General features: G+C 35.0%; 1 protein-coding gene and 2 long non-coding RNA genes across 3 annotated transcripts; all 3 read right to left on the bottom strand.

The window, feature by feature from the left end:
- Window positions 1–10,704: 10,704 nt before the first annotated feature.
- On the bottom strand, window positions 10,705–11,921 carry LOC145325399 (uncharacterized). Its single transcript, XR_013881471.1, has 2 exons — window positions 11,666–11,921; window positions 10,705–11,287 (listed from the first exon to the last, which is right to left on the bottom strand). It is a non-coding gene; the product is annotated as an uncharacterized LOC145325399 (long non-coding RNA).
- A 9,814-nt stretch (window positions 11,922–21,735) lies between these two features.
- LOC145325398 (uncharacterized) lies at window positions 21,736–23,365 on the bottom strand. The gene is made up of 3 exons (XM_080168386.1): window positions 23,141–23,365; window positions 22,562–22,774; window positions 21,736–22,140 (listed from the first exon to the last, which is right to left on the bottom strand). The coding sequence occupies exons 1-3, from the start codon at window positions 23,319–23,321 to the stop codon at window positions 21,932–21,934; spliced, it is 603 nt and encodes a 200-aa protein (XP_080024512.1). The 5' UTR covers window positions 23,322–23,365; the 3' UTR covers window positions 21,736–21,931.
- A 311-nt stretch (window positions 23,366–23,676) lies between these two features.
- LOC145325677 (uncharacterized) lies at window positions 23,677–25,771 on the bottom strand. Its single transcript, XR_013881545.1, has 4 exons — window positions 25,623–25,771; window positions 24,922–25,013; window positions 24,107–24,152; window positions 23,677–23,798 (listed from the first exon to the last, which is right to left on the bottom strand). It is a non-coding gene; the product is annotated as an uncharacterized LOC145325677 (long non-coding RNA).
- Window positions 25,772–26,006: the final 235 nt, after the last annotated feature.

Here is a 26,006-nt window from a genome sequence, read left to right as displayed (position 1 = left end):
AAGTCTAACAAATGGAACATTGTACTGTTGATTATTTCTAAGAACTCTTGTTGTTCTTGTGCTATTTCTAATCCATAAGTTATCAAAAGAACATGGAAGCCTATGATTAACGTAATCAAACATAAATTGTAATTTAGAATAGACAATTTGTTGAGTTACAGGAAGAATTTCTAAATTTTTAAATAAGATTGTAGTATGTGCATTATATTTTGAGTTGGTAATTATTCTCAGTGCTTTTTTTTGCTGTTTTACAATTTTATCAAGAGTTGATGCTGCTGCACTTCCCCAAATTGGGGCACAATATGTAAGATGACTATGGACAAGTGAGTTGTATAGAGTTTGCAATGCTTTTCCGCCAATAATATGTTTTGCAGCATTTATAGCAAATAATGAGCGTGAAATCTTTTTATTTATCATATCAATATGATATTTAAAGTTTAATTTAGGATCTAGATAAACACCTAGAAATTTAATTGCAGGAGTTTCACTCCATGAGTTGACATATGAAAGTTTGTGTACCAAATTTGGATCATTTTGGTTATCATTATTGTGATCAAGATTAATACTAATGCTATCAAAGTCAATTGTTGATTCATCTTTTGTAAATATCATAAATTTAGTTTTTGATGGATGTAGGCTTAACTCATTAGTTCTAAACCAATAAGTTATTTTTCTTAATTCAATATTAAGAATACTAATAATATCATGAAGGTTTTTACCCGAAATTAAAAAACTGGTATCATCAGCAAAAAGTAATGTAAATAGAGTAGTACATTTAGCTAAGTCATTGATATAAATTAAAAATAGTAAGGGTCCTAAAATAGATCCTTGAGGTACACCTTTGTTAATATATTTCATATCAGACTTTTCATTGTTAATGTAAACAAATTGTTGTCTATTTGCTAAGTAATTTTTAAACCAAGTCAATTCTGTACCATTGATTCCAAGCTTAGAAAGTTTGTCCAGCAAGATCCTATGAGAACAGCAATCAAAAGCCTTTTGTAAATCACAAAAGACTCCAACTGTATACTTTTTATCCTTACTATTCTTTACAATTTCATTTATTAGATGAAAAATGGGCTGTATGGTTGACTTTTTTTTCTGAAAGCCATATTGATGTTTGTAAATAAGGTTATTTTCATCAAGATATGCAGTAAGTTTATTTGCAACTATTTTTTCAAGGATTTTTGAGAAGATTGGCAGAAGACTTATTGGTCTATAATTAGACATGTTACTTAATAGATCAGATTCTTTTGTTTTAAGTTTGAAAATTGGCAAAACTTTGGCTATTTTGAGCTAGCCCAGAGGGAGACAGAGTGCCAGGTCACCTCCCGGCTAGGGGAGAGATCTCAGGATGTGGTACATTTAGTCCCCTCACAGCAGGGACTGGGGAGCTATCTGCCCAGAGGCCAGCCAGACCCCCGCCGGACCTCCAGACCGGCACTGACCCCCGACACAGAGAACTGACCTACCACTACACTGAAGATCTAACTGCCAGTCTCCTACCTGCCCCCGTCCACGACAACCCTAGGGGAGACAAGGTGGCCGCCAAATTGCCACCACCACCTGCCAGCGTTGTCCAAGACCCTAGAAGCTGGATACTCCTGGACCAGTCCAATGGTGGAACGGTTGCAGCAACTGTACCAGCTAGCAGTCAACCTGGAACCATTGGCCAACTGCCCCTGTACCAACCAGCGGAAGTCACTGTCCTGCCACCGCCAGCTGTGGACAGGAGTCTGACCAGCAAGCCTACAGAAGGAGGAGAGCAGTCTGGACCTGCGCCTGCGCCGCCAGCTGGCGCCATATGTAATCCAACTGACGAACTAGAGTTTGAGATACCTGAGAACCGGACCAACCACCCTGGAGGAGAAGAAGAGAACCTGACCAGCCAACCTGCAGAACTGGGAACAGCCCCTCCAGCGCCACCCACTGATATGATATGGAACCCAGATGCCAACATGGAGCCCCTACCTGCCAGCAGCGAACCCCCAGGACGAGAAGCTGCCACCGAGATGGAAGTGGTGGCCCCCGAGGACGAAGCCGAAGCGATGTGCCCCCTCCAGATGACAGCTATCCCCATCAGGGTTGGGGCCAAGGCCCCCAGTAACCTGGACAAGGCAGGCGCCCCCATGGAACTCTACGCGCCTACTACCATCGTCGTCCCCCCTCTAGGGGCCTCTAGAGTGAGCCTGGGCCTCCATGTCAAGCTGCCAGCTGAGACAGAAATAGCTCTCCAGATGAGGCCTAACTTCCAGCGCCGAGGCTTGACTGTCACCAACCCTCAGCTACGAGCCAACCGGGAATAGACCATGCTGATTACCAACCACAGCCAGACCGAGCAACGAGTTTCCCGAGTGGCCTGTGTGGCCCGAGCTGTCCTACACCGTGCTGTGCCCCAGGGAGAGTCTGCCGCCCACCATGGTTCAAGGCCTGATGTCCCGATGGTCCCACAGCCCTTGAAGGGGAGGTTGTGGTAGGCGGCATATGGACAAGCCTTTTTCAGAGTATGCGATGCTCCGTGTTTACCAAATAACACCCCGGCGCTAATCCCAGCATATCACAATTCTGTCCAGCCCCTTTCTGGGCATTGTCTACACATCAGAGACGGCGGTCAACTTGGACACTGCTGATAATGGGAGGGGCGCTGCCCCTCTCCCCTTCATGCCCCCAGCAACCTACCCTTTTCCGGGAGATGTCTACCTTACCCCCTACGGGAGCCTACCACTATACTGCTCACCTGAATGGGGCTTCTCTCCATCTCCCCCACACCCTTCTCTACCTAACCCATTTATAATCTATTTTGTATATAAACTAGTAACTTTGTTGTAAACGCATTCAGTTCAAATATATCTTTTAAACAGTAACTACTTGTAGTACTTTATTGATAGAATCCTTAAGGCTAGGGGCTCTTTTGAATCGAACTCGCTCAGTAGGGTTGAACTGCTTCACCCCTACCACATTAGTTTCCAAAGTATTTTTAACATATTTTTTTCATTTGTTAGCTCACAAACTTTGGGTCCTGATATATTGATTGGATTGTTCAAACTAACAGTGTGCAAATTTTTCCAACTCTTATTTTAATCCACTGAAGGGTATTTTTCTTTATTATAATTTTGAGTGAACACAAATTACCATCAAATTTTTAAATTGAAAATACAATATATAATTAAAATTTCTGAATATAAAAATCAGATATGCTGAAGACATGTTTGCCCCCCCCCCCCTCCTCAATAAAATATACGTTTGGGGGTAGTGCTTCCTTAATTAAAACTAAAATATACAATCTACATATATTGAATTGCATAGCTATGAATTGGTATCAATCTATCAGATGATTAGTTAACAATGTAACTGAGCCACAAGTATTTAAACAAAAAATATTATAGGGTTACAAAAAAAATATTCTGTAACGAACAGCTGCTATGTCTGGCACGTGAAAATAATATTGAGAGTGTGTCCGTCTGTCTGTTAGACCAAAAATCTTTGAAAAATCTATAACATCTTATTACAGATAATTTTCTATGAATATTAAATAAAGATAATACTAGTTTTGTTAACCCTTCAGCCCCGAGGGTCTAACAAAAGTGCTATTAATTTTAAGATTTCTTTAACACCGACGAAAAGCTGTCTTTAATAGTACGCGATAAATAACTATTATAATAACTTTCGACTAACTAAAATAGTTGAAACTCTGAGATTCTGCCACTCCCTCCCCCTTGTCTAACGTTAATTTTCAATAATTTGAAGCACTTTTTCCATGCTAAATGCATTACCTCAAATTCCATTCACTGCACTTTTTAAAAAGCAAAGCTCTCATACAATTATTGATAGCTTAATCTGCAAGTCCTTTTTTTGCCTCCTGATTAGAAATTGTGTACATTTTTAATGTATAATAATACTTTTAAAGATTTATTATTTCTTCCTTAGAAAATTGTCTATAATACGATGTTATACCTCATTTTTTAGTGGTGCTGATAACCGGTTCTAATCCAGCGGATATTAATAAGTTTGGAAGCTATAATGAAAATAGTATTTTTAAGTTCGTAAATATAAATTTTATATTAGATTAAAGCATATAAGCGCACAGATAGAAAACATATGACTAAGAGACGACTTTTTAAAAAGTGTGTTCTGAATATTTTGCTTCTAATGTATGAAAATATTCTTGTTTAGTTTGAGGGCCACCCATTCGTCAAATCTAATCAGTTAGAACAATCCTAAATGTCTTTAAATTAATGATTGGAAATGCAATTTATAGGCTTCGTGCCACACACCTTCTTCAAACAATAAATGCGAATCTTAATTATTTACAAAAGTATACATAGTTTTAAAATGAATTTTTTTGTCTTGTAATTTACATTTAAAGTGTATATAAGTTTATTTTAAATTGTGTAATTCAAGGAAATACCTACATTTTTAGAACTTGATTATAGAGATGCTTCACTTAAAATATTACCTTGGTGTCTTAGGAATCATTGTTCCAAAAACATTTACATTTTTATTTCTTCCATAGAATAAACCTAAATAGAATTTAAGACAAGTGTGATTATGGTCTTTAGTTTTATTTTAATTGTGGCATTATACAAATGAATGATCCCCTAGCATGCAAATAATTGACAGGAATATAGTTCTAGGGACATTTTTTAAAAGCGAAGCTTTCTAAGATTAGGGTCAGTCGGTCCGTCCGTACGTCCGTTACAGTTAGCTCATTTCGTTAATTTAAACAGGCTAGAATTGTCCTATCGATTTCAAACTTTGCATGTTGATTTCTATAACAGTTAGGAACGACTTAGGAAACGCAGCAACTCTATAATCGTTACCAGAAAGTCCGTACAAGCTGATTTTTTACTTTTTGACAACAAATTTATGAATATTAAAATTATCCTATTCTTCTGATTTTTTAATACTGATTCCTATTACAATAAGGTATAGTGTTATAAGCGAAGCATCCCTATAATCAAATCCTGAAAACGTCAGTATGTCCTTAAACAGTAACATGCTTTTAATAAGTTTTGCAACCAATTTATTTACAATTTTGTATCTAGACATATGCATTAATATTCAGTTTATTCAGTTCGGACGCTCTACAAGTGTTATTGTTCGTTTGTCCTTCCATTTCAGACCTTCGCTTTTATGGATGGTAGCCCAATGAATTAATATTAACTTCCAACATAAAATAATTTATTAATGAAACAAAATTTTTACATATTAAACCAAATTCTATTAAATTTCCTATGATATCCTAAGAGTTGGGGTTTCTTAAGCTTTACATATAGATATAAAGAAAAATGTTAGGAATATTGTTAAGGATTTGTCCAATATAATTATGAATATGCCGACTTTCAATTGGGTCTTGGAATATCAAACAATAAATATTAACACAGCCAAGTGTCTAAAAAAAGATTTAAGATTTAAGATTTAAGATTTTATTTCCTCTAAGGTGCATATAATTAGGGCGAGTTACTAATAAAAGTTTACAATTTTTTAACTATAGGTTTCTTCCTGAAAAAGATTGCATGTTAATTAAGATACTAGGTTTCTTCCTGAAAGAGATTGCAGGTAAGATAATAAATAAATTATTACATTTTACAGTGAATAAATAATCAATTAAATTGTAATTTATTAGCAATTTTAAGATCCTGTAGTACATTTACTATTTATGTACCTAGCTCAGGGTTGTAGTGAACTTCTCCTTCCCCGTTCACCTACATTTTACATTTTACTATACAATTATTATTTTATAACTGAACACTGAGCAAGCTGTGAAGCGAGTGGATGGCTTAACCCCGGCCGGGGTTGTTGAACCGCAGTTCTTCGCGGCGCTTACCAAATCGTTTCATAGCTTTTTAGAAAATAGTTGTAACAATTTGTTTTAGTTACATATTGACATATATAAAACATATATAAGACTACTATACTACGGTATGCTGAATATACCATCTAACAATCATTCCACTAGAATCCATACGGGGTTTCCAAAAATAAGACCAATACAATTATGTTATCGGTGCCATGGAAGTTAGCCATGTTTTTTTTCCCGTTATAAACCGCGACTCCCACCGCCCTATCGTTCCCGGATTAAAAGATTATAAGAACTGAGTAATTTAAAATCCTGTGGGATTTCAATCCCACACTTCTTTGATACCTGTAATTTATTTCCTAACCCGTCACTATATTCCTACATCCCTGATGGCGTTTATTAAATAAGAATAAATTTACATATTTGAGTTTTTTGTTGAGTAAAAACTAGAGGGCTTGATGGATTTTAGCCACATTTAAACATTTAACATTGAACATTGCAATAACAAGGAATACATATGCGTGGTAGGCGCGCATATGTACCTAGTACGTTAAGTAAAACTTAAATAAAACCAAAATAAAACTAAACAAGATATAAAAATTTGAAGATTTTATGAGTATTTTAGAGAAAAACTGATCTTATTTGAATTTTTGTCAGGCGTTTCAGGTGGCGATGTACTTGGGTATCCTAAGTTGATCGTGTATTCAATATCGGCTAAGCTAGTTGTAGAGTGGCTTTGCAGCTTTGAAATTAAAATCTTGTTAAGTTTGATATTAAGAAATTGTTTTTGCTAGATTCAATTTAAGAAGGCTAAAAATCATTTTTAGAAACACATCAGTTTACTAGCATTGTTCTTCAAGTGAAGGTTCTTTTTGTAAAGATTTATAAGACGTTAAGATGTTAAGACGCTAAGACGTTAAGAATTAAGGAGAAAAAAGTTTTGTCTGAGGTGAGGATTTGACGAACAAGGACTGGACTAGAGATAAAGAAGAATTAAAGAAAGAGATGGCAGGTTTGGTGACCGAGTGGCTGCGCACCAGAGTACTGACCGCGGCGACCGGTCCCTGGAATAAATTATCTGAGCGTTTAACAAACGCTTCCTTGTTGGCAGAGTTCTACCTCTGGGAGGTTTCAATTGAGGACGCTGTTTACCTCGAAATGTTAGGGATTTATGACGAGATTAATGAGCTGCGCTCATTTATCTTTGTCAGACAACCCCGTAGCTTGACAGGCTGCCTGTCCGGGTTGCGCTCTTTTCGGCGCACGCAAGCCGCCGTTCCTATCATCGAGGAACGGCTCATGGCGTGCGCGGAAAGATGCGCTCAGACTCTTAGTGGGCGGCGTCGGTCACCTTACCTGCCAGAGATTGTTGACGCTAATGAGGATTGAATGACTGAGTGATCTGATTTGGGGAGGAACTGACCGACGGTATGGCTGATTGTGAATAGAGAGATAGAGAGGAGTGTGAGAAGAGTGGGCTACAGACTAAAGACTATAAGAATGAGTGATGGATTTAATTTTGGTTGAACCCTATAATATTGACGCCTAATTTTGTAGTGATGAATGTATACGTGAAAAAGTATGTATCAACCTATCGTTTATATATTTAGATGAGTCTGCTAGAGCCACCCAGCTCCAACGCTTATTAACCTGTAACTGCAGCAACATATAAAATAAAAATAAATAAAAATAAAAATTGCTTGAGTTAGATTTGTTTGTAATAATTGTTGAAATAAATAATTTCTCCAATTTAATGGATTAATTTTCATGTCAACAACCTTACTGTTGTTGCAGTTGTCAGTAACCTGTATCGCTGTGTCCCAACTACACGCCTAAGTTTAATGCTCAACGACTTAATAACTTAATAACGCCTAACGCCTAATAACGCCAACGCTGCTCTATAATTGGATGTTTCCGTGCGTTCAAATATAAGACTTTCCGGCCTCAACAAAAAACTATAAATTGTAGAATGGATGACAATGGAATTGGTGAAATTATGGTTAATGGAAAAAAAAGATTTTTGGTGAATTTAATGATGTTTGGTGAATGTAATGAGTATGAAAACATAATTAAATTTGAAGTTAGAATGTCAGAATGCAAGAATTTGGTGAAGTTTTGTAGGAAGCACTATATACCCCCCTCCCCCCCCTCCTTAGCTACCCGGGTGAGAGTTCGGATCTTACAGATCCTATTTTTGGATTTTTGAGTATAAGACATGGATGAATAAAATATTGCTAGAACACTTACCATTTTTAAGTTTGTTAGTTATAGGTACCTATGTAAAATCAATTTGGTTAAGAAAGTGAGTAAAACATTTTCTATTGAATTCTTTTTCATTTACTATTTGCTTTATATTATTGGGGAGACTGTTAAAAATTGTGGGGAAAGAATGAAGGGGTGAATTTAGTAAAAAAGTTCTATTTACTCCATTTGCATATGCAAAGTTATTTACATTTCTTGTATTATACCTGTGGCGATCACGGGAGATTTCCCAGGTATTATTAAAAATTTCTGGCTGTAAGCCATGTAGGTACCTATACATAAATTTACAGACGTTGAATTTAATTAATAAATTAATGGGCAATATCCCATTACTTTTAAAATATTCTGCTGTGTGTGCTCTGCTAGGTAAGTTTTCTATAATTCTTACTGCCGCCTTCTGTATCTTCAAAATGGGATCTAAAAGATAGGCTGGACAGGCTGTGAACAGAAGGCAGCAGTATTCCACACTAGATTTAATATAGCTTGTATATAAAATCTTTAAGTGTTTCTTATCAAGCAAGTGGCGCATGACGCGCATAGAGTAAATAATCTTTGAAATTTTTGCATGTACTTTTTTAAGGTGATAAGAAAACTTTAATTTTGTATCCAAGCTGATTCCTAAGTGCTTTACAAAACCCTCATTATTATCGTCTACAAGGTTTAACTTTGTGATCTTTTCAGGGATGCTTTCACCTACGTTGTTCATGTCTATGAAGACATTAAATTCCGTTTTTAATTGAATTTCTTCAGGGGTAAGATTTTCTCTGGGGGAAGTAAAGACCATAACTTTGGTCTTGAGGGGATGGATTAAGAGTTCATTTGCGTTATACCAGGCGGTCAGTTTGGGGATGGTTAGTTTTGCGAGTTCAATCAATTCCGCTAATGAGTTTCTTTCCATGAAGGTTAGGGCATCATCAGCAAAAAGATTAATAAAAACTTCTGGGCTGCAATTTGCAAGGTCATTTATGAAAATCAAAAACAATATTGGGCCAAGGACTGACCCCTGTAATACGCCTATGATAATCTCTTCCAACGTAGATGAAAACAGCCCCTTAAAATACACCTTTTGACGTCTATTGCTATAATAAGAACGGAACCATTGTAATGGTAATCCCCTTATCCCTGCATTCCTTAACTTTTCAAACAACAAATTCCTAGGGATCATGTCGAAACACTTCCGTATGTCCAAAAATATGGACATACAGGAATTGTTTCGACCTAGGCACTGAGTGATCATATTTGAGAGGTCAAGGACATTATGGTAAGTTGAGATATTTTTCCTAAATCCAAACTGTCTGCAGTTAAAAAAGTTTTTTTCATCCAAAAAATTTACCAAGCTATCGCATACGTACTTTTCCAGGGGCTTGCTTAGGTTATCAATCAATGAAATACCACGGTGGTTATCCATTTGATTGAGTGAACCTGATTTGTGGAGGACAAGAATTTTGCTTACTTTCATACCGTCAGGAAAGACGCCAGATTGGAGGGAAAGGTTATAGACGTGGCAAAGGGGGTGTGCGATAACATCCGCACAACGGGAAATCAAAAACATGCTGACATCATTGATGTCTGTGGACCTTTTGGGCCTGATGTTCCTAATCAAATTTATTACTTTGAAAGGGTAAAGGGGTTCAAAAAAGATTGAGTCTTGAATGGGGGGGGGGTAAAAATTCTGCAAAGTTTTTTTCTGTTGTTGGGATCTCAGGTTTAAGGGAGGTTCCAATCTGACTAAAATAGGAATTGAATTCGTTAGCGATAGCTTGGTCACCCTCAACTTTCCTATCCCCGACCTCTAAATATGAACACTCAGCACTCTTTTGATCAAATCCTAGCATATCTTTTAAACAACGCCATAATTTTTTACTATCTTTGCCGCAATTTCTTATACTTGACCTATAGTATTCTAGTTTTGCACGACGTACATTCCTATTATAAGAGTTTCTATAAGAGTTATACAACAGCTCACTTTCCCTTGTTCTTTCCCTAAGAAAATTGTCGTGGAGGGTATGTTTGTGTTCCCTCATTCTCAAGAGGTACTCGTTCATAAAGGGCTGCTGGGGTTGGACCCTAGAATTTTTTTTGACTTTTACAATGGGGCATGAGATGTTATATAACTCAAGAAACTTAGCTATGAAATTACTATAGGCAACGTTGACGTCATTTTGGTTAAGTACATTTGACCAATCGGTACCGAAAAGTGCGTCATTTAGTGAATTAATGTTATCATCGCCTAGCAATCTTTTTTCATATGTATCAGGTTTTTTTGTTTTTTTGTTAGCATTAATTCTATACGCATTTATCAGCAACAAGTGGTCACTTATTTGTGATGTTAGGACACAAGACAACATAAGATTTGGAATAAAATTACCAACGCCGAAAATGTCAATCAGTGTTGAAGTGTTTTTTGTGATCCTGGTGGCCTTGGTAATTGTATTCAAAATGCCGTTGAAATTTAGCGACTCTAGCAGACGCATACTAGGGCTGTTGTTTTCATTAATCCTGAACAAGTCAAGATTAATGTCTCCAACAATAAAAAACGGTAGGTTGAGTGACATAATCCTATCCAATAATTCAAGGTAAATTTCAAAAAATTCATCAAGTTCAGCACTACTCTGATTAGGGGGTCTATAGGTATTCAACACTAAGAATTTAAATCCATTAAACGAACATTTGAGACAGATAGATTCACATATACGTTCTTTGAAGGAGATATTGTCAAACATTCTTACTACTTTATAATGTTTTTGCACGAGTAATCCCACCCCTCCCCCCCTTTGTGTTTTCCTAAGGTTGACATGCCAGTTATAGCCTTCAATATTATACACGTCAAAATTTGCGTTGGAATTTGCCCAGAGTTCTTGACACGCAAGAACGCTGGGCCGTATTCCTTTGCAATTAAATTTATCTATACACGCCACCAATTCATCAAATTTAGAATTTATCGATTGACAGTTTAAAGAAAATAAGATTATCAGTTGTTCTCTAAAAGATTTTAATTTTGTTATTGCTTCATTTTCTGACATGTATTGACAATTAATACCAAATTCTTCGTTAAGTCCATCAAAATGTTGGCCATATATAGGGTTTAGGAGGTCTAGTGTAGGGTTAAGATTTAAATTAGCAGGTACCTGTTCATTTAATCCATTAGGGAGGCTTGTAGGGTACTGGTGTGGAGTCTAAGTTTATCGCAGGAGGATTAGCACGTATATCAACCAGTGGGAACGACTGAAAAACAATATATATCAGCATACATAAAACATGAATATATTTACAATAGTAATAATAGTGAGATAGATAAAACATTTAGTTAGGAGGTGATGTGCCTCCGCTCTTTACTCTTTCCCCCCCCCCCCCGTAGTATTAGCTAGATACAAAAAATCTTTTAATCAATATTTTTTTATCTAAAAGTTGGCATAGGGGGTAGGTAGGTAAAATAGAGTTAAATTCTTTACGTTTTTTTAATCTTTGACAGACGATGACATAACATTATATGACAAGAAAAAATAAACGGATTAATTTAGTAATTAATCAATAATCATTAATAATAAGGACAGTAAGTATTTGTTAACTGCTAGAAAGTACTATCTAATCATTTTATCTTACTGTCGTTGGTTTTCTTTGCAGTTCTTGCAGGCATAGATTTCAGCTGTGGTAGCGGCTGCAGTTTAGGTGGTTCCGCTTCTGGCTCTCTGGCTGCTGGGCGGGCTGCTGTTGTGGCAGGGGCTGGAGCTGCTGCTACGCTGGGTGCAGTTGTTGGAGCTGGCATCGGCTCGGCTGCGTTCTCATCCTCGGCCTCAGGGACATCGGCGGCTGCCGTGTCAGAGGTGGTTGCGGACTCCAAGGGAGGGAACTCGTCCATGTTGGCAGCGTTGGGAGGAGGTTCAAAGTTATCCTCAAAATCATCCTCTGTGATGAGGGGATTGCAGAACTTTGAGTTGGGGAAGAATGATCCTCTGTCTGCATAGGGCACGCTGTTGTATTTGATCAGGGGGGGGCTCCATTGATGTGCTGAACAGCTTCTCGGTGCCAGGTATTGGTCTTGTCATACCAATTAATGTGTCGGCAAATGGATTCAGAACTTTTTGCCATCTGGATCCTGACTTGATCTGAAAACCCACAGTTTCCCCCATTATTTTGGTACGGGAGATCAGCTTCGTTGAATGTAAAAATGTCTGGACGTTTTTATTCAAACGCGTTGTATCGTATTGCATTTTTATCATTCTACCTGGAAAATAGGGTGCAGGGGACACACTCTGGCTGGCTGCCTTGTACTGGTTCAACTTAGCTGTGTATTCCTCGAGGACAGGGCGCTTGGATATCATTACCGCTTGGAGGTGGACGCGGGAATGAAACCTGAAGATGGCCTGTGGGACTTCCTTCTTCTTGGGGTTGAACGGCAAGTGATGCGCGTACTCGATGACGTCCCCCCAGTACTGGGGGACGAAATCGAGTAGGCCGTTACGGTGGGCTATTTTCAGTGAGGGCAGAATGAGTGTGTTGTATATCATCAGCATGGTGATCTTCTCACGGCTGTGGGGCGACTGGAAATTCGTCACCCTCAGGGACCACGCCCTACTACGCTGCTCGCGGCAGGAGTTCTGAAAAAACAAATAGCGTTTAAAATTGTCATCGTTTTTTGCTTGACATTCGAACTTACTCTGGAGGACCGCAATACTATCCTTTATCGCTTTTAAAGTTTCTGCCGATATTTGGGCATCCTTAAAATTGTCAATTTGTTCAAGAACAGAGATTTTATCACTAAGTTCGGAGAATTGTTTTTTTACCGCATCTATTTCTTTTTTATGGCTAGAGATAGTATTAAAAACTTCCTCATGTCTTACCTTGGCTTTTTTGTTATCGTATTCCTCAAATTTTTTGTCGAAAATCACTTCCATTCTTTCCCAAAATGCGGGAGATGATTTTCAAGCGAGTGAAGCCGTGTGGCTAAGATGGCGGTGATTTCGAGTTCAACTAGCCAATAGGAAGCGAGGAAAAATTGACAACAGCCAATAGCGTGGTTTGTTGTGGACGCTACTTACTTACTAGCCAATGAGAGAGCGACACTGGTTTGGCCCTCGTGTGATGTGGCCAAGTTTTTAAAAATAGAAATAGATAAAAATATTGCGGATTTTTATTTCACTTGATTAGGCGATTGTTCACAAGGATAGTATTAACGGTTTTACACCGGCGATTTTGCCTAGACGGCGGTGTAAAATATGGTGCCAAAACTATATACGAGTTTGCCCATGGCTACCATATCTTCCCAGTACCAACACGCGGAGGGACCACGGACGTGGGGTAAAGGGGAATCAGTAAAGAGCGGGGGGTGTGCTGTACAGACTAGTACATACACATGGGCTAGAGAGAGAGAGATGTTGTTCGCTCCACGCTCTGAACTAAACTAAACTAAACTAAACTAAAAGAGCAAAGAAAGCAATCTGTTAGGAGACGAAAAGGGTCTCCACCACTGAAACCATGTGGTTTTCTGGGTTATACATATTCTTATACATTTAATATGAGTTTTGGTTTTAAGTATTTTATCAATGTTTGACAAAATATTTATGTAAAAGACAATTTGATTCTTATAACAGAATATAATTAACATATTAGTTATGTCTACTAATATCAAAAGTCATTACAATTAAATGTTATCAAGGTGTTATACAATGCTCAGGATTGGTTGCTTTGAAAATTTTGCTTCCCTTTCATGTCTTTATGTCTTTATTTATTAATTCAAAAGGAAAAGGGATAATACAATGGCCGATGAATTGGTATACATTCCCAATGATGATACACAAATTTAATAACCTTCTATAGATTACAATTAGTGGTTAACACGTTTGAACACTCAACTTAATGAACCAACCAATCATAATTCAATAAAAGTCCCCAAAGTTGTTAATCCCACGAACAAGATACCGGTATCATAAAACTTTGGGGACTAAATAATAATAAACTAACCATTGGGTGGCCTTTATAATGAAAGTTAGCAAAAGTATTTAAGTTTAAGATTAAATTGAGACAAATGAGTTCAATCTAATCACCTGTATGAAGCACGTTCTTACATTTCCGCCAGTAAAATATTGATTTACGCTAGGTTGTAGTTATTTATTTTTTCTCCTGGAACAATGGCCTAGGGGTGGAGATTGGGGGTGGGCTTTGACGTCACTGAATCTGTGGTAGCATCTCGACATGCAATTTTAATTTGATAAAATTTCTTATTATAATGCTAAACAACGATTTATGCATATATGCGACTTTTTCAAAAGAATGGTAAGATGGATAGATTAAAATGAAAGAATTTTATACAAAATTAAGCCTAAGAGTAATATTAGCAGTTTTAAAAGACAAAACTTATGATCTTATACCCAGTAAGGAAGGGAACAAAGGTCTGTTTATTACACTAGTCCCCAAAGTCTTATAATAACGTTTTCGTATTCGTTGGCTTAACAACCTTAAAGACTTTTATTGAATTTTGATTGGTTGGTTCGTTAAGTTGAGTGTTTAAACGTTTCAACCACTAATTGTAATCTTTAAAGGGGTTATTTTATGTATCATCATTTGGTATGTACGTCAATTTATCCGCTATTGTCTTATCCCTTTAGATCCCTGCATATGTTAAATGTACTTTATTACAACATGCTGTGTTAATATCATAATATTAACTTTAGAAAGGTTAATCTCTAAAATCACATTAATTGCTGCTAGTAGCCTAACCCCCCTCACAAATAAAACAAAGTGATATTTTAGGTTATTAAAATAACAGCTAAAAATTATAACAATGAATATAGGAAGTCTAGGTAGACCATCACCAATTAGACCAATAACAACACAGTGAAATAACAATCCGACCAATTAAAAGAAAATGTATACTTATATTGGTACTAAAAGGAATTTTGTTTACATTTCATCCATGTGATATGTTAGCTGAATAATCAGTTCTCAAGATAAAGCCTTTCTTTGGGAAATTTTATTACCTTAAAAATTCGTCGCTCAAAATATTGAATTTAATGCTTATTTTTCATTTTCCTTTTTGCCCTGTATGTATTATTGTGTCTAATAAAAAGATAAATATTTAATAAATAGATAATAGATCAGTGTTTCTAAAAAAAAATAAGTAAAAATGGAGGAGAGTGTGGGGTTATTGTAATTAAATGGCAATTTATAAGACTTTTGCTAGTTAATGATAATTAATGATATTGTTATCATTTATTTTACAGATTAGCAAAATATTAGAATTATAATATATACTTATATACACACAGTACAAGTAAAAGGTACAAGTTCAATCTAGGAAGACCTGGTAGAATCGTATTGACAAATGTAGTATAATATTCTATAAAATTATAACGATGATGGTATTTTGACATCTTGATGTATCATATATCATTGAGAAGCTATGCAGTTTTATTGTATTTAAAAAAAAAAAATTAATATCGAATAGTTTTTGTCATATAAATTGTATAACATTACAAAAATCAGATGAATATTACATAATAAAAAATTTGTTGTCAAAAATAAAAAAATATTATGTTTTAAATGGAAGTACGGACTTTTTGGTAACGAGTATAGAGTTGATACATTTCTTAAATCGTACCTAATTGTTCATCATGCAAAAATTCATGAAGACTTTTTTTATTATATTTTTAAAATTATCAATAATATAATTTACATACTGTAATCGTTATCTTTATACTAAAGTAACAGGATGTCTGTGTGTGTGTGTTTGTGTGTCTGTACCGAAGGATCTCGCTAACCGCTGAACCGATCGGGTTCCTCTTAACAGGGTAGCTTCTCATAGGTCCCGGGAAGGTTTATAAGTATTTTCTTGGAAGGTGGGACACCCCCAACCCCCCAAAAAAAAAATTCTCCTCCTCAAGTGCCCCTAGAGGCCTCTAGGGGCGTAGCCGCTAGTCAACACATAAAACATTATCCAGAATAAGATGACTGAACTAAGGCATCATCTTACACCATGGAGGAAGGAAATATTAGATTGTAAATTACAATGGTACCCAAAACTTTGTAACAACATTGTCTTATTCGAAGGCTTAAACACTTGGGGTACTTTCATTAAATTTATCTTTTTTGGTCCCTTAAACAAGTAGATTCCAAACATTTTAGCCTTTAATTTCAATGTACAGAAGTGCTATCTTTGGTTATTGTATTTGGGGATGTTTATCAATTTATCCATTGTCCTATCCCTTTAGATCCCTGTCTTACACATAAGATTTTTAAAAAATTGTTAAATCTCTGAATATTATACTTGATTTTGAATAATGAAATTAAAGTAGGGAACGGGGGGGGGGGAGAGTTATTACCCCATTTTGATGGAAGATAATTTATATTGAGGTGGTATCTCCCTGTCCATGGATAGATCTACTTTAATTCTTGACTTATTGCTTAATCCCCTAGACTGGTTTGCCTAATTTCAACCAGGGTGTCACAACTTTTCATTACGGTTCTGACTTCATAACACTTATTTTGTAACACTAGAAGTTAAAAATAATTATCTTTACAACCAGATGTTAGAAAAGTGCTAGGTTTGAGTCTTTTCCAAAAAAATTGTAAATAATGTGCAGTTCACGGTAAAATGTTTCCTGGACAAACTATCTCAAAAAATGTATAAACTCTAAAGGCTACAAACAGTCAAACGGCTGAACGTGTATATAATTTTTCCGACAATAGAAGGATAACAAATTACCTGGAATAGCCAATACTAAATTAATGAGCGAAAAAGACTTATTTTACGATAGTTTTCTTCATTCAAGCTGCCCCTGTGATTCATTTGATCTTGGCTATTCCAGATTTTTTTTATAAGCCTTCTTGTGCCGTTTATAACAATGTGCAAGCAAAGCATGTAAGTTCAGCTGTTTGGTAGCTAGCTAATAGATTTTTGGAGATAATCGATCCCAGGAACTGCACAAGATTCGATTATTTTACGGAAAATGCAAATAAAAATGTGACGCCCTGTTTATCTAATAACAAGAGAGATAATCCGTGATAAGTATCCCAGGATTAAAATATATAACAGTAGAAATGTATAATAGTATGGACTTCGCCCCTAGCTTCTGCTTTTCAAGGAGTAATACCTAAAACTATCACAGGGCTGTAATCCAATACTTTAAAAGACTAAAACCAACCCAAATAAGGAGAACTCAATTATTTCAGTAGTAATTGAAATCTTAATATTCAGTCAAGAAAAAACCTTACTACTTTATATAAATTGATATATAAATAGATAGATAATTTAGATGGGTAAATATATAGAAAAATAGATAGATAAATATATAGGGATAGATAGTTAGGTCAATAGATAGATAGATAAACAAATATATAGCAGAGAGAGAGAGAGAGGGGACAATGGGCTGTTTATTACACCAGTACCCAAAGCTTTGTAATAATGCATTCTTATTCGGTGGCCTAATAACTTTGGGGACTTTAGTAAATTTTTATTGGTTTGTTCATTTAGTTGAGTGTCGAAGCGTTTCAATCACTAATTTTAATCTACAGAAGGGTTGATTTTGTGTATCATCATTGGGGATGAAAATATGTAAAAAAAAAAACGATAGACGTCAAAGTTGAATCTATGTACAGAAATTGATTCTAGAAAGGCTTTACTTTAGAACTATTAAGGTTTGTTTTGACATATAACTAAAAAACATTTTAATTAATTTGTATTAATTGATATTAATTTTATTTTGTTAATAAAGTATTATAAATTATTATGTTTTTACTTTAAAAGAATAAATAACTTAAAATTCTGTTAATTTATTTTACTTATCTTTTGCTTTTAAAAATCTGAAAATAAATTAAATAAACAAATAAACTTACTACTAGAGGCCTCTAGGGGCATTTAATTTATGGAGGAAAGTCGACCCCACCCCTCCTACCTTTCAATTTTGGTTTTAAAATGAAAAAATAAAAAAAAAATTGGGTGGGGGGCATTTATTTCTAGGACTCATTCTTTTCATTCGGAAGGGTGATGGTACCCTCTCCCAAAAAAGTTAAAAAACTTTACAGGATCTATGAGGAACTTTGGGGACTTTTAATGAATTTTGATTGGTTGATACATAAAGTCGAGTGTCCAAACGTTTTAGTTAAAAATCATAATCTACAGAAGAGGGAATTTTGTGTATCATCATGGGGAAGTACATCAATTTATCGGCCATTGTCTTATCCCTTTAGATGCCTGAAATTTGGCTCACGACCTTCTTGGAGTGTTTAGACAAAGCAACAGTGAAAACCATTTTATCACTTTCAGGTTTGGGTTCAGCGGTTAACGTAGGTCTGTCATAAATGAAATTTTAAATCTTTATTTTTCCTTTTAAATGCTTTCATACAATAACACACACACACTTTAAAAAACCAATCATAAAATTAAACAAAATGATTATTTTAAAATTGTTACATTATTTTTGTTAAAATACCTATCTACTTATGTTTTTATTATTTCTTTTTCTTTCGTATTCAACATGACCAAAATAGGGCCTAATAAAAAAGCATGGAAATGACGAAATGGTTCTGCAAATTATAACGACACAACTGCTGTTTGTGAGGTTTTATTGGACACAGTGACAAACACTTTGTGAGAACTTTTTTTCCTTAAACAAAAATTGGTTTAAAGATTTTTTTATTTTTTTTTAGATTATAATTACTTTGAGTTTTCTTATTTGTTGATCAAACCTTTGTTGGTTTGTTTGAGCACCAATTATCCAATTAACGCGACACAACTTGATTTAATTAAAAATTCCAATTAAGACTGCAATCTTGAATAGGCAGGGAAAAGACAATTGATGATGAATTATTCTTCCCTCAATTAAAGTAACAAAATTTTCTCATTGATAGATGTTAAATAATTAAGCTAGAAAATTATAAATATGGTTTTAGATTAATTTTACTTTCATTACCTGTAATTACAAAATGGCTAAAAATAAATATGTGTTTCTAACTATACATGAATTTAATACATTCATGAGGGGTGTGTTAAAACAATAAGGGAAGAAAAACGGAATGCAGGCCTTTCCAATTTTAATAAGGGTGTTTTTTACACCTCCCTACAGATAATATGAATTAAATTTTGCTTTATGTTGATAGCAAACAACTAAAAAAACTAATTATAATAGCAAAGATTCTCAGTATTTAAGAATCAAGTGTCCGCTAGTTGTCAGGTAGGTAATATATTTGAATTTCTGATGATGATATGGGACAATTCCCAAAAAAGTGCATTGTCGAGCACAAAACTCCCTCCCCTCTTTAAAAATGAATTAGAAATAATTGGACTTAGTTAGGTTATTTGCTTTTTCTTTAGGTTAGGTTATATTGGGTAATGGGTAGATCTGCCAGATTTGGGTTTTTAGTAATATTATGGAAACGTCATCTTAATAACGTTGACTTAAATCTAAAGTATGCCAAATAAAACGGGTAAATTAGGACAATCTAGTGAAGGATGTTTAGTTCAGTTCTGCCCTAGGAATTTAATTTCCAGTATGGCTTCGAAACTAATTATTATACGCTGAGCTGGATCTTTAAATCGTTTAGAGGTGCGCTGAATCGGGGCGATCCAGTTCGGCGCACCACTGGATTATTAGATATCAATCTTTAAATCTAAATGGCATGGGCGAATCAGCGCGCCGGGGTGAGTACCATTGCCGCACGAAACCAGGATGAACTGTATTTAATAAATAAATAGTTTTTTTTAATTAGTTTAATATTTTATTGCAAAACTATTGTGAAAACAAATTTTATAGTTATTTTTAAAATAAATTATATATTGTTTTATATAAAAGTAGCGGCTTCGTCCTTAGCCTCTAGGGGCTTTGCCCAAAGAGGTGATTAAAAAAATAAGGCGAAATTCGTTAAAGGACCAAGGAAATCTTCTACAAAACCTAAAGAACCTAGGAAATCTTCTACAAAACCTAAAGAACCTAGGAAATCTTCAGCAAAAAAAAAAAAAAAAAAAAAAAAAAAGGGGGGGATTTTTTTTGTTTTTGGGGGGGTTGGAGGTGTCCCACCCCCCAAGAAAATAGCCTAAAACCACCACAGGACCAATAGGTAAAAGTGATTAAAAGCAGTCAAAGGTGATCAAAAGTAATGAAAACAATATAATTATAGCCAAATTATAATAAAGGGCAGCCTGCGGCAGCCTGTATCAGAGCAAAATAAAAAATAAGGGAGGGATTTTTTTGTTTTTGGGGGGGTTAGGGGTGTCCCACCCCCCAAGAAAATAGCTTAAAACCACCACAGGACCAATAGGTATATACCCTCAAGAGTAGAATCCGATCGGTTCAGTGGTTACCGAGATCTTAAGCTTCAGACGGACGGACAGACAGACAGACATCGTACTACTTTGTATTATTGATACTGTACTGACCCGGCTTAAGTAATAAAGTTGTCCCGGCTCGTACGGATATTTTATTGAGTGTCGCCAGCGATCTAGCAACACCGCGCCAAAAACTCCTTTAAAGTTCCATGTTTTATAGCAGTGGCTGTGGCGCACCATCAGCACACCTCCGGTTCACCTCTGAATCGCCCCGATTCAGCGCACCCCTAAAACGATTTAAAGATCCAGCTCTGGATTATTACCAGTTCTCAGTCATACTGATAAATCATGATGGCATATTTTCAGACAATTGTCCATAATATAAAAATAAAAATGATTAAATCAATTGTTTTTAATCTTATAATATTCATTTTAATATCGTGGAAAGCTGTCTATAATAAGATGCGATACATGCCTAATATTCATTCTAATGAAAATATAAAAATCGGAAATTCGCCACCCCTTTTTCCATGTTAGAACTTATTGTGTTGCCGCTTCTGCGTAAAAATGTATCCTAAACTAGCAGCACTGACCTCACTGACCCCCTCCTCATTCTTATTAGCAAATCAAATAACGTTAAATTTGTCAATTTAATCAAAACCATCAAAATTTTGGTAGAGAAGATACTTTACAGGTTGTGCTATTGTTATCACCAATCTTTTTAAAAAAATATGATTATTTAAGTATAAACGGAAAAAATACTATTTCAACAAAGGACGAAAAATACACATAAATGTTTATGAAAATATAAAAGGCACTTAACTAATATATTAAAATTCTATACACGTCCTAATGAAAAGTTTTGCTTCAATTTAGCATGATTCTATTTATTGGGTGTACATCTGATTATTTTTATCAAGGGTCAATGACAAATAAATCAAAATTAGATGTACTCTAAGATCTTAAGAACAGCCATCCAGATTAATTGCATATAACTATTGGTTGCAATTTATTGGTTCTGAGATCTATACAATTTTCTAAGCTATCAAAGAAGTCTCCAATATTCTTTTTATATATGTGAGCCGTGAGGGTATGGAAATCAAAACTGATAGATTACTCAGAAAGTTGTATTGGATTTGGCATATTGACTAGTAAAGTCGTTTATGAGAATTTACTACAAGTTGCGCGAAGCACTTGTAATATTTTTAAACCAGTTTTTAGTACAACCCCTTAAGAAAACAATTATGTGAGAAAACAACGCTTCCTTGAAAAGCACAATGTTTATAGTATGTATTAACTAAATATACTAACACACAGATAAACCACCCATTACTTTAAATTCTGCATAACAAGAAAACATTTCAATATTTTTGTATATTCTATTTAACAACTCATTGACTTATTGATGATATAGAAATTATTTATTGGTCACAAGCAAAATGCATAAGTTTATTAATTCTTAATTACATTCCAATATTATTTCAACAAAATATTCGTTCATGGAAAACTTTTTCAAAAAATTGTATTGCATTGCCGAAGAAAGTATGTAATCTAACTACTAAATATTTTATGAATTGTTAGAAAATAAAAGTAAATTGTAAATAATGAAATTAAACGTTCGTTTGTTGCATCCAAGAATTATAAGCATATGGAAGAAAATTATTAACATTCTGTTGATATCTTTCCAAGGGGGTCATTGGTTGCACACTTTCTGTAGGTCTCACATGTTGGTTAGTATGGCTTGAATAGTTCTGCATGTTGATGTAATTTCCATATAGCATCTGGGGAGTTGAGGTCGGATAGCTATTGGTTTGAAATCCTAAAACAAAATTAATTTTACATAACATTGATCTCTTAGTCAGTAGTAATGATCTTGTCTAGTTTGGTAAAGCTAATTATTTTTTTGATTTTTAAAAAAATGATGGATTCCGTAATCCTGCTAGGGGGGGGGGGTTGCTTTTTCATGACAAACAGACCGACGGACCTAGTAAGTTGTATGATCTATCTTAGCAGTCTTTTTCTAATAGGAGACGAGAAAATAATATTTTACCAACGGAGGAACGGAAGGACAGCCAAAATTAACCATATAGCTATTAAAAAGGATAGGGTGGGAGGTATTGTTATTTTAGCCCGTTGCGAGTTTCACTCTATCCAAAAAAACATGAACATCTGGTGTACGATCCAAGTAATTATTGTTCCTGGTAATTATGTATATATCCATTTATACAAATATGTATTACCTGTAAAGTTGTATAAATTTGTCCGCAGGGCTTCTGACTTAAACCGACCACAATTTGTTTTTTGAACATTGAATTGGGTTTTTGGTATATTTTCCCCTGTTAATTTGTTCTGTGGTACCAGATGCAATTTTCCTGGCTTCGATTCTGCTTCAAAATTGCTTTGGGTTTGGAAAAGTTCATCTAGCCCATTAAGATCGAAGAAACTGCTCTTGACTAATATTTTATATCATAAAGTATTTCTTTAAACTAAAGTTTATAATAATTTGTTATTAAGAATCTGTACTACTGAAAAATCATGTATAGCATCGTATTAAAGACAATTTTCCATGAATATTAAAATAAAAATCACAATATTAATACTAGTTTTGTTAGCACGGTCCTTCGGGAATAACAAAACTGGTTTTGATCTTGTAATTTTTTTTTATTTTTATATCCGCAGAATATTATGCAATAAATAATTATTCTTAGCGTAGCTACTCTACAATGTTTGGGTAAGAATATGTCCGTCCATCCCTCAATAGGATTTGTTAGTAGTACTTTTGGAAATAATTGCTCTTGTTAGAAATACTTTATGTTTACCTTCGAGAGGATCTTTATTACTGCTCTCATGCTTAATATCAATATGACTCTCGAGAAATTTTCCAGGTTCTTCTTTTACTCGATCAGTGTCAGCTTTGAAATGTTTATTGGGAATATTTTGTTCAGTTTCCAGCTCCCAGCTGTAAATACGACGTTTTCTTTTGCCGGAGTTTTGGTGCATTTCTGTTTTTGTTGATAGTTTATTTTTGGTCAAATTTTCTGTGTTGACTTCTGAAATTTATGAAATATTAATAGTTATCTTTAAAATCACAAGTTCCTGATTTTTAAATTTACTATTATCAAGGATAAAAACATCCACAAGAGGCTAAAGCAAAAAAATATCTGAGAAAATTTATTTAGCTACCTCCTTAAAGACTGAGGTTGGTCGAAAGAGATAGACGGATAATAATCTAAACTGGTTTCATAAAGTAGTTCTGGGTCAGAAATTCATACTTTAATTTTTACTTTGTCCCTCAATATAAACATTCAAAACACATATAAAGCTCCCCCAAAAATTTTGATACAAATGAAACTAATTATACATTACCTTGAACTTGCGGCAGGTTTTCTTTTCCATTGGCATTCTTGGTATGCGCTGTGTTGTGGGATTTACATTGTTCTTGTTCTTGCATGTTCTTTGTCTTTCTTGTTTCATTTTCTAAAATAAGAAAAAGACGATTAAAATAAAGATTAGTTAGTTCAATCTAATTTTATTTAAATTACTTGATCAGTCCTTAGTTATTAGTAGTTGTGCTACTAAAATAGAGGAATCTTGAGTGTGGTTCCAAATCCGAATAATATCCGCTGAATTAAAACAGGTTCTAATACATACTGAAAAAAATGAATCGTATCCAAAATTGTTGGGCCGGACCTTTGGTCCATCATGGTAAACAAAACTGGAATTATACCCATAATTAATTTTTTTATCTTTCTATCCGTGGGAAAATGTCCTAAAATAGATATTACCTGTTTGTACAGTAGAAATAATTTGTTTGGCCAGCAACTGATTGGTCTGAAAAGATATTCATGTTTTAATTAGGAGGCTTATACATACACATTTTGTACAGGCTAGCCCTAGCAAATATTAAACGTTGCTCTAGGTTTTGATCTGACAGATAGTCCTACGCACAAACCCTATTTGGGGAAGACACAGAATTCCCTCGAAAAAAATAAATAGTTCGTAATTCCTTTTTTAGTCAGGTAAACTTTATATTTCAAAAAAGGAGATTTTTCTCCTCCCCCCCCCCCTCCCCCGACTTCCTCAGAAAGAAATAATATTTTTAATAAGATTTACTAACCTCCTTAACATGTATATAAACTTAAAGCTAGGGTTGGGCCGGATACTTTTTTTGGCCGGATACCGGATATCTGGCCAACGTTCGATATCAGGCAATTTACTGGATATCCGGCCGGATAACCGGATATATGGCGTCAAAAATCAGCCGGATATCATGTAACCGGATAGTTTTAATATCCGGTATCCGGCCGGATAACCGGCCAGACCGGATATCCGGCCCAACCCTACTTAAAGCCATATGGAATGTTGTAGGAAATCATGTTTGTTATAGAAATGGATTTTTTATTACTTGGATCTTACACCAAATTAACATGTACTCTAATAAAGTAAAACTTACAGCTGGCTAAAATTGATCTCCCCATCCACTCCCCTCCTGATCAATAAACGATGTCCTTGCTAGCATCCTAGATCGAAGACAATATTTCCCCTAATATCCTTGTATATCCTACATCCAATGTTATAAATATAAAAGTAATTTACTTACCAAAATCAAATTAGCCTTGGCGATTCGTAAAATTTCTTGAATTGACTCTCTTTGCTCTTTTACTTCCTTTCTTTGTGCTTTTATTTCCTCCACTAAAATAATAATTTTAAATGTGACTAGCGGCTTCGCCCATAGCCTCTAGGGGCTTTGCCCCAAGAGGTTTGATCAAATTAATTTTTCGTATTTTAGATTTAAAAGATTTTTTTTTTTTGGGGGGGGGGGGTAGTCGACCCCACTATTTAAATTTTAGTTTTAAAAAGCTTTACAGCTTTCCGTGCAATTATAAGATAAAAACTAGTTTTGTTAACCCCGTGATACCGAAGGCAACATTTATATGATTTGATTATAAAGGTGCCTCGCTTAAAATATTGTTAATTGTTGTCCCAGGAATCATTATTTTAAAAATCAAATGAATAGATTAGTATTATCATCATTACATTGTTGTCAAAAAGTTTTTAAAAATCAGCCTGGACGAGCATAGAACTGCTACGATTCATGTGATAGAAATCAGCATGCAAGGTTTGAAATCGATGAGACAATTCTAACATTTCTAAATTAGCGAAAAGTGCTAACCATTACGGACGTACGGGCGGATGTACCTACCCTAATCATAGAAAACCTTCGCTTTAAAAAGTATCCTTCGCTACACAAAGACATCCTGTTACTTTTATATAAGAAAAATATAAATAAATCTAACTTACTTATTTTGTCGAGCTCTTCTTTTATTTCAGCCTTCAACTTGTCGTCAAATCCAGTTCTGATTATGTAAGTGGTGTTTGGAGGTTGTTGCGACGATTGGGAGTTGTGTTTACGTGGCTGTTCTTCTACTTTTTCCGTCTGTCTGTTCTTACGTCCTAAATAATTTAAAATATATATTTCATCCTATAAACAGAAAGGGAGGGGACATTAGACTTGAAATTATACTGGTACCCATAGTTTATTTTGTTAAATACTTTTGTAAAATATCGATTGGTTTGTACAAACTAGTAATGCTCAAACTTTTCCACCACTAATTTTGATCTCCAGATGAGATGATTTTTACATAAATTTGACGTTCACTGTATTTGATATGCGACAGTTAACCA

Source organism: Acartia tonsa, chromosome 8, assembly GCF_053477335.1.
Source record: "Acartia tonsa isolate MP-2025a chromosome 8, ASM5347733v1, whole genome shotgun sequence".
Taxonomy (NCBI): domain Eukaryota; kingdom Metazoa; phylum Arthropoda; class Copepoda; order Calanoida; family Acartiidae; genus Acartia; species Acartia tonsa.
The sequence above is the reverse complement of the archived record's forward strand: the minus strand, read 5'-3'. Positions and strand labels throughout refer to the sequence as shown.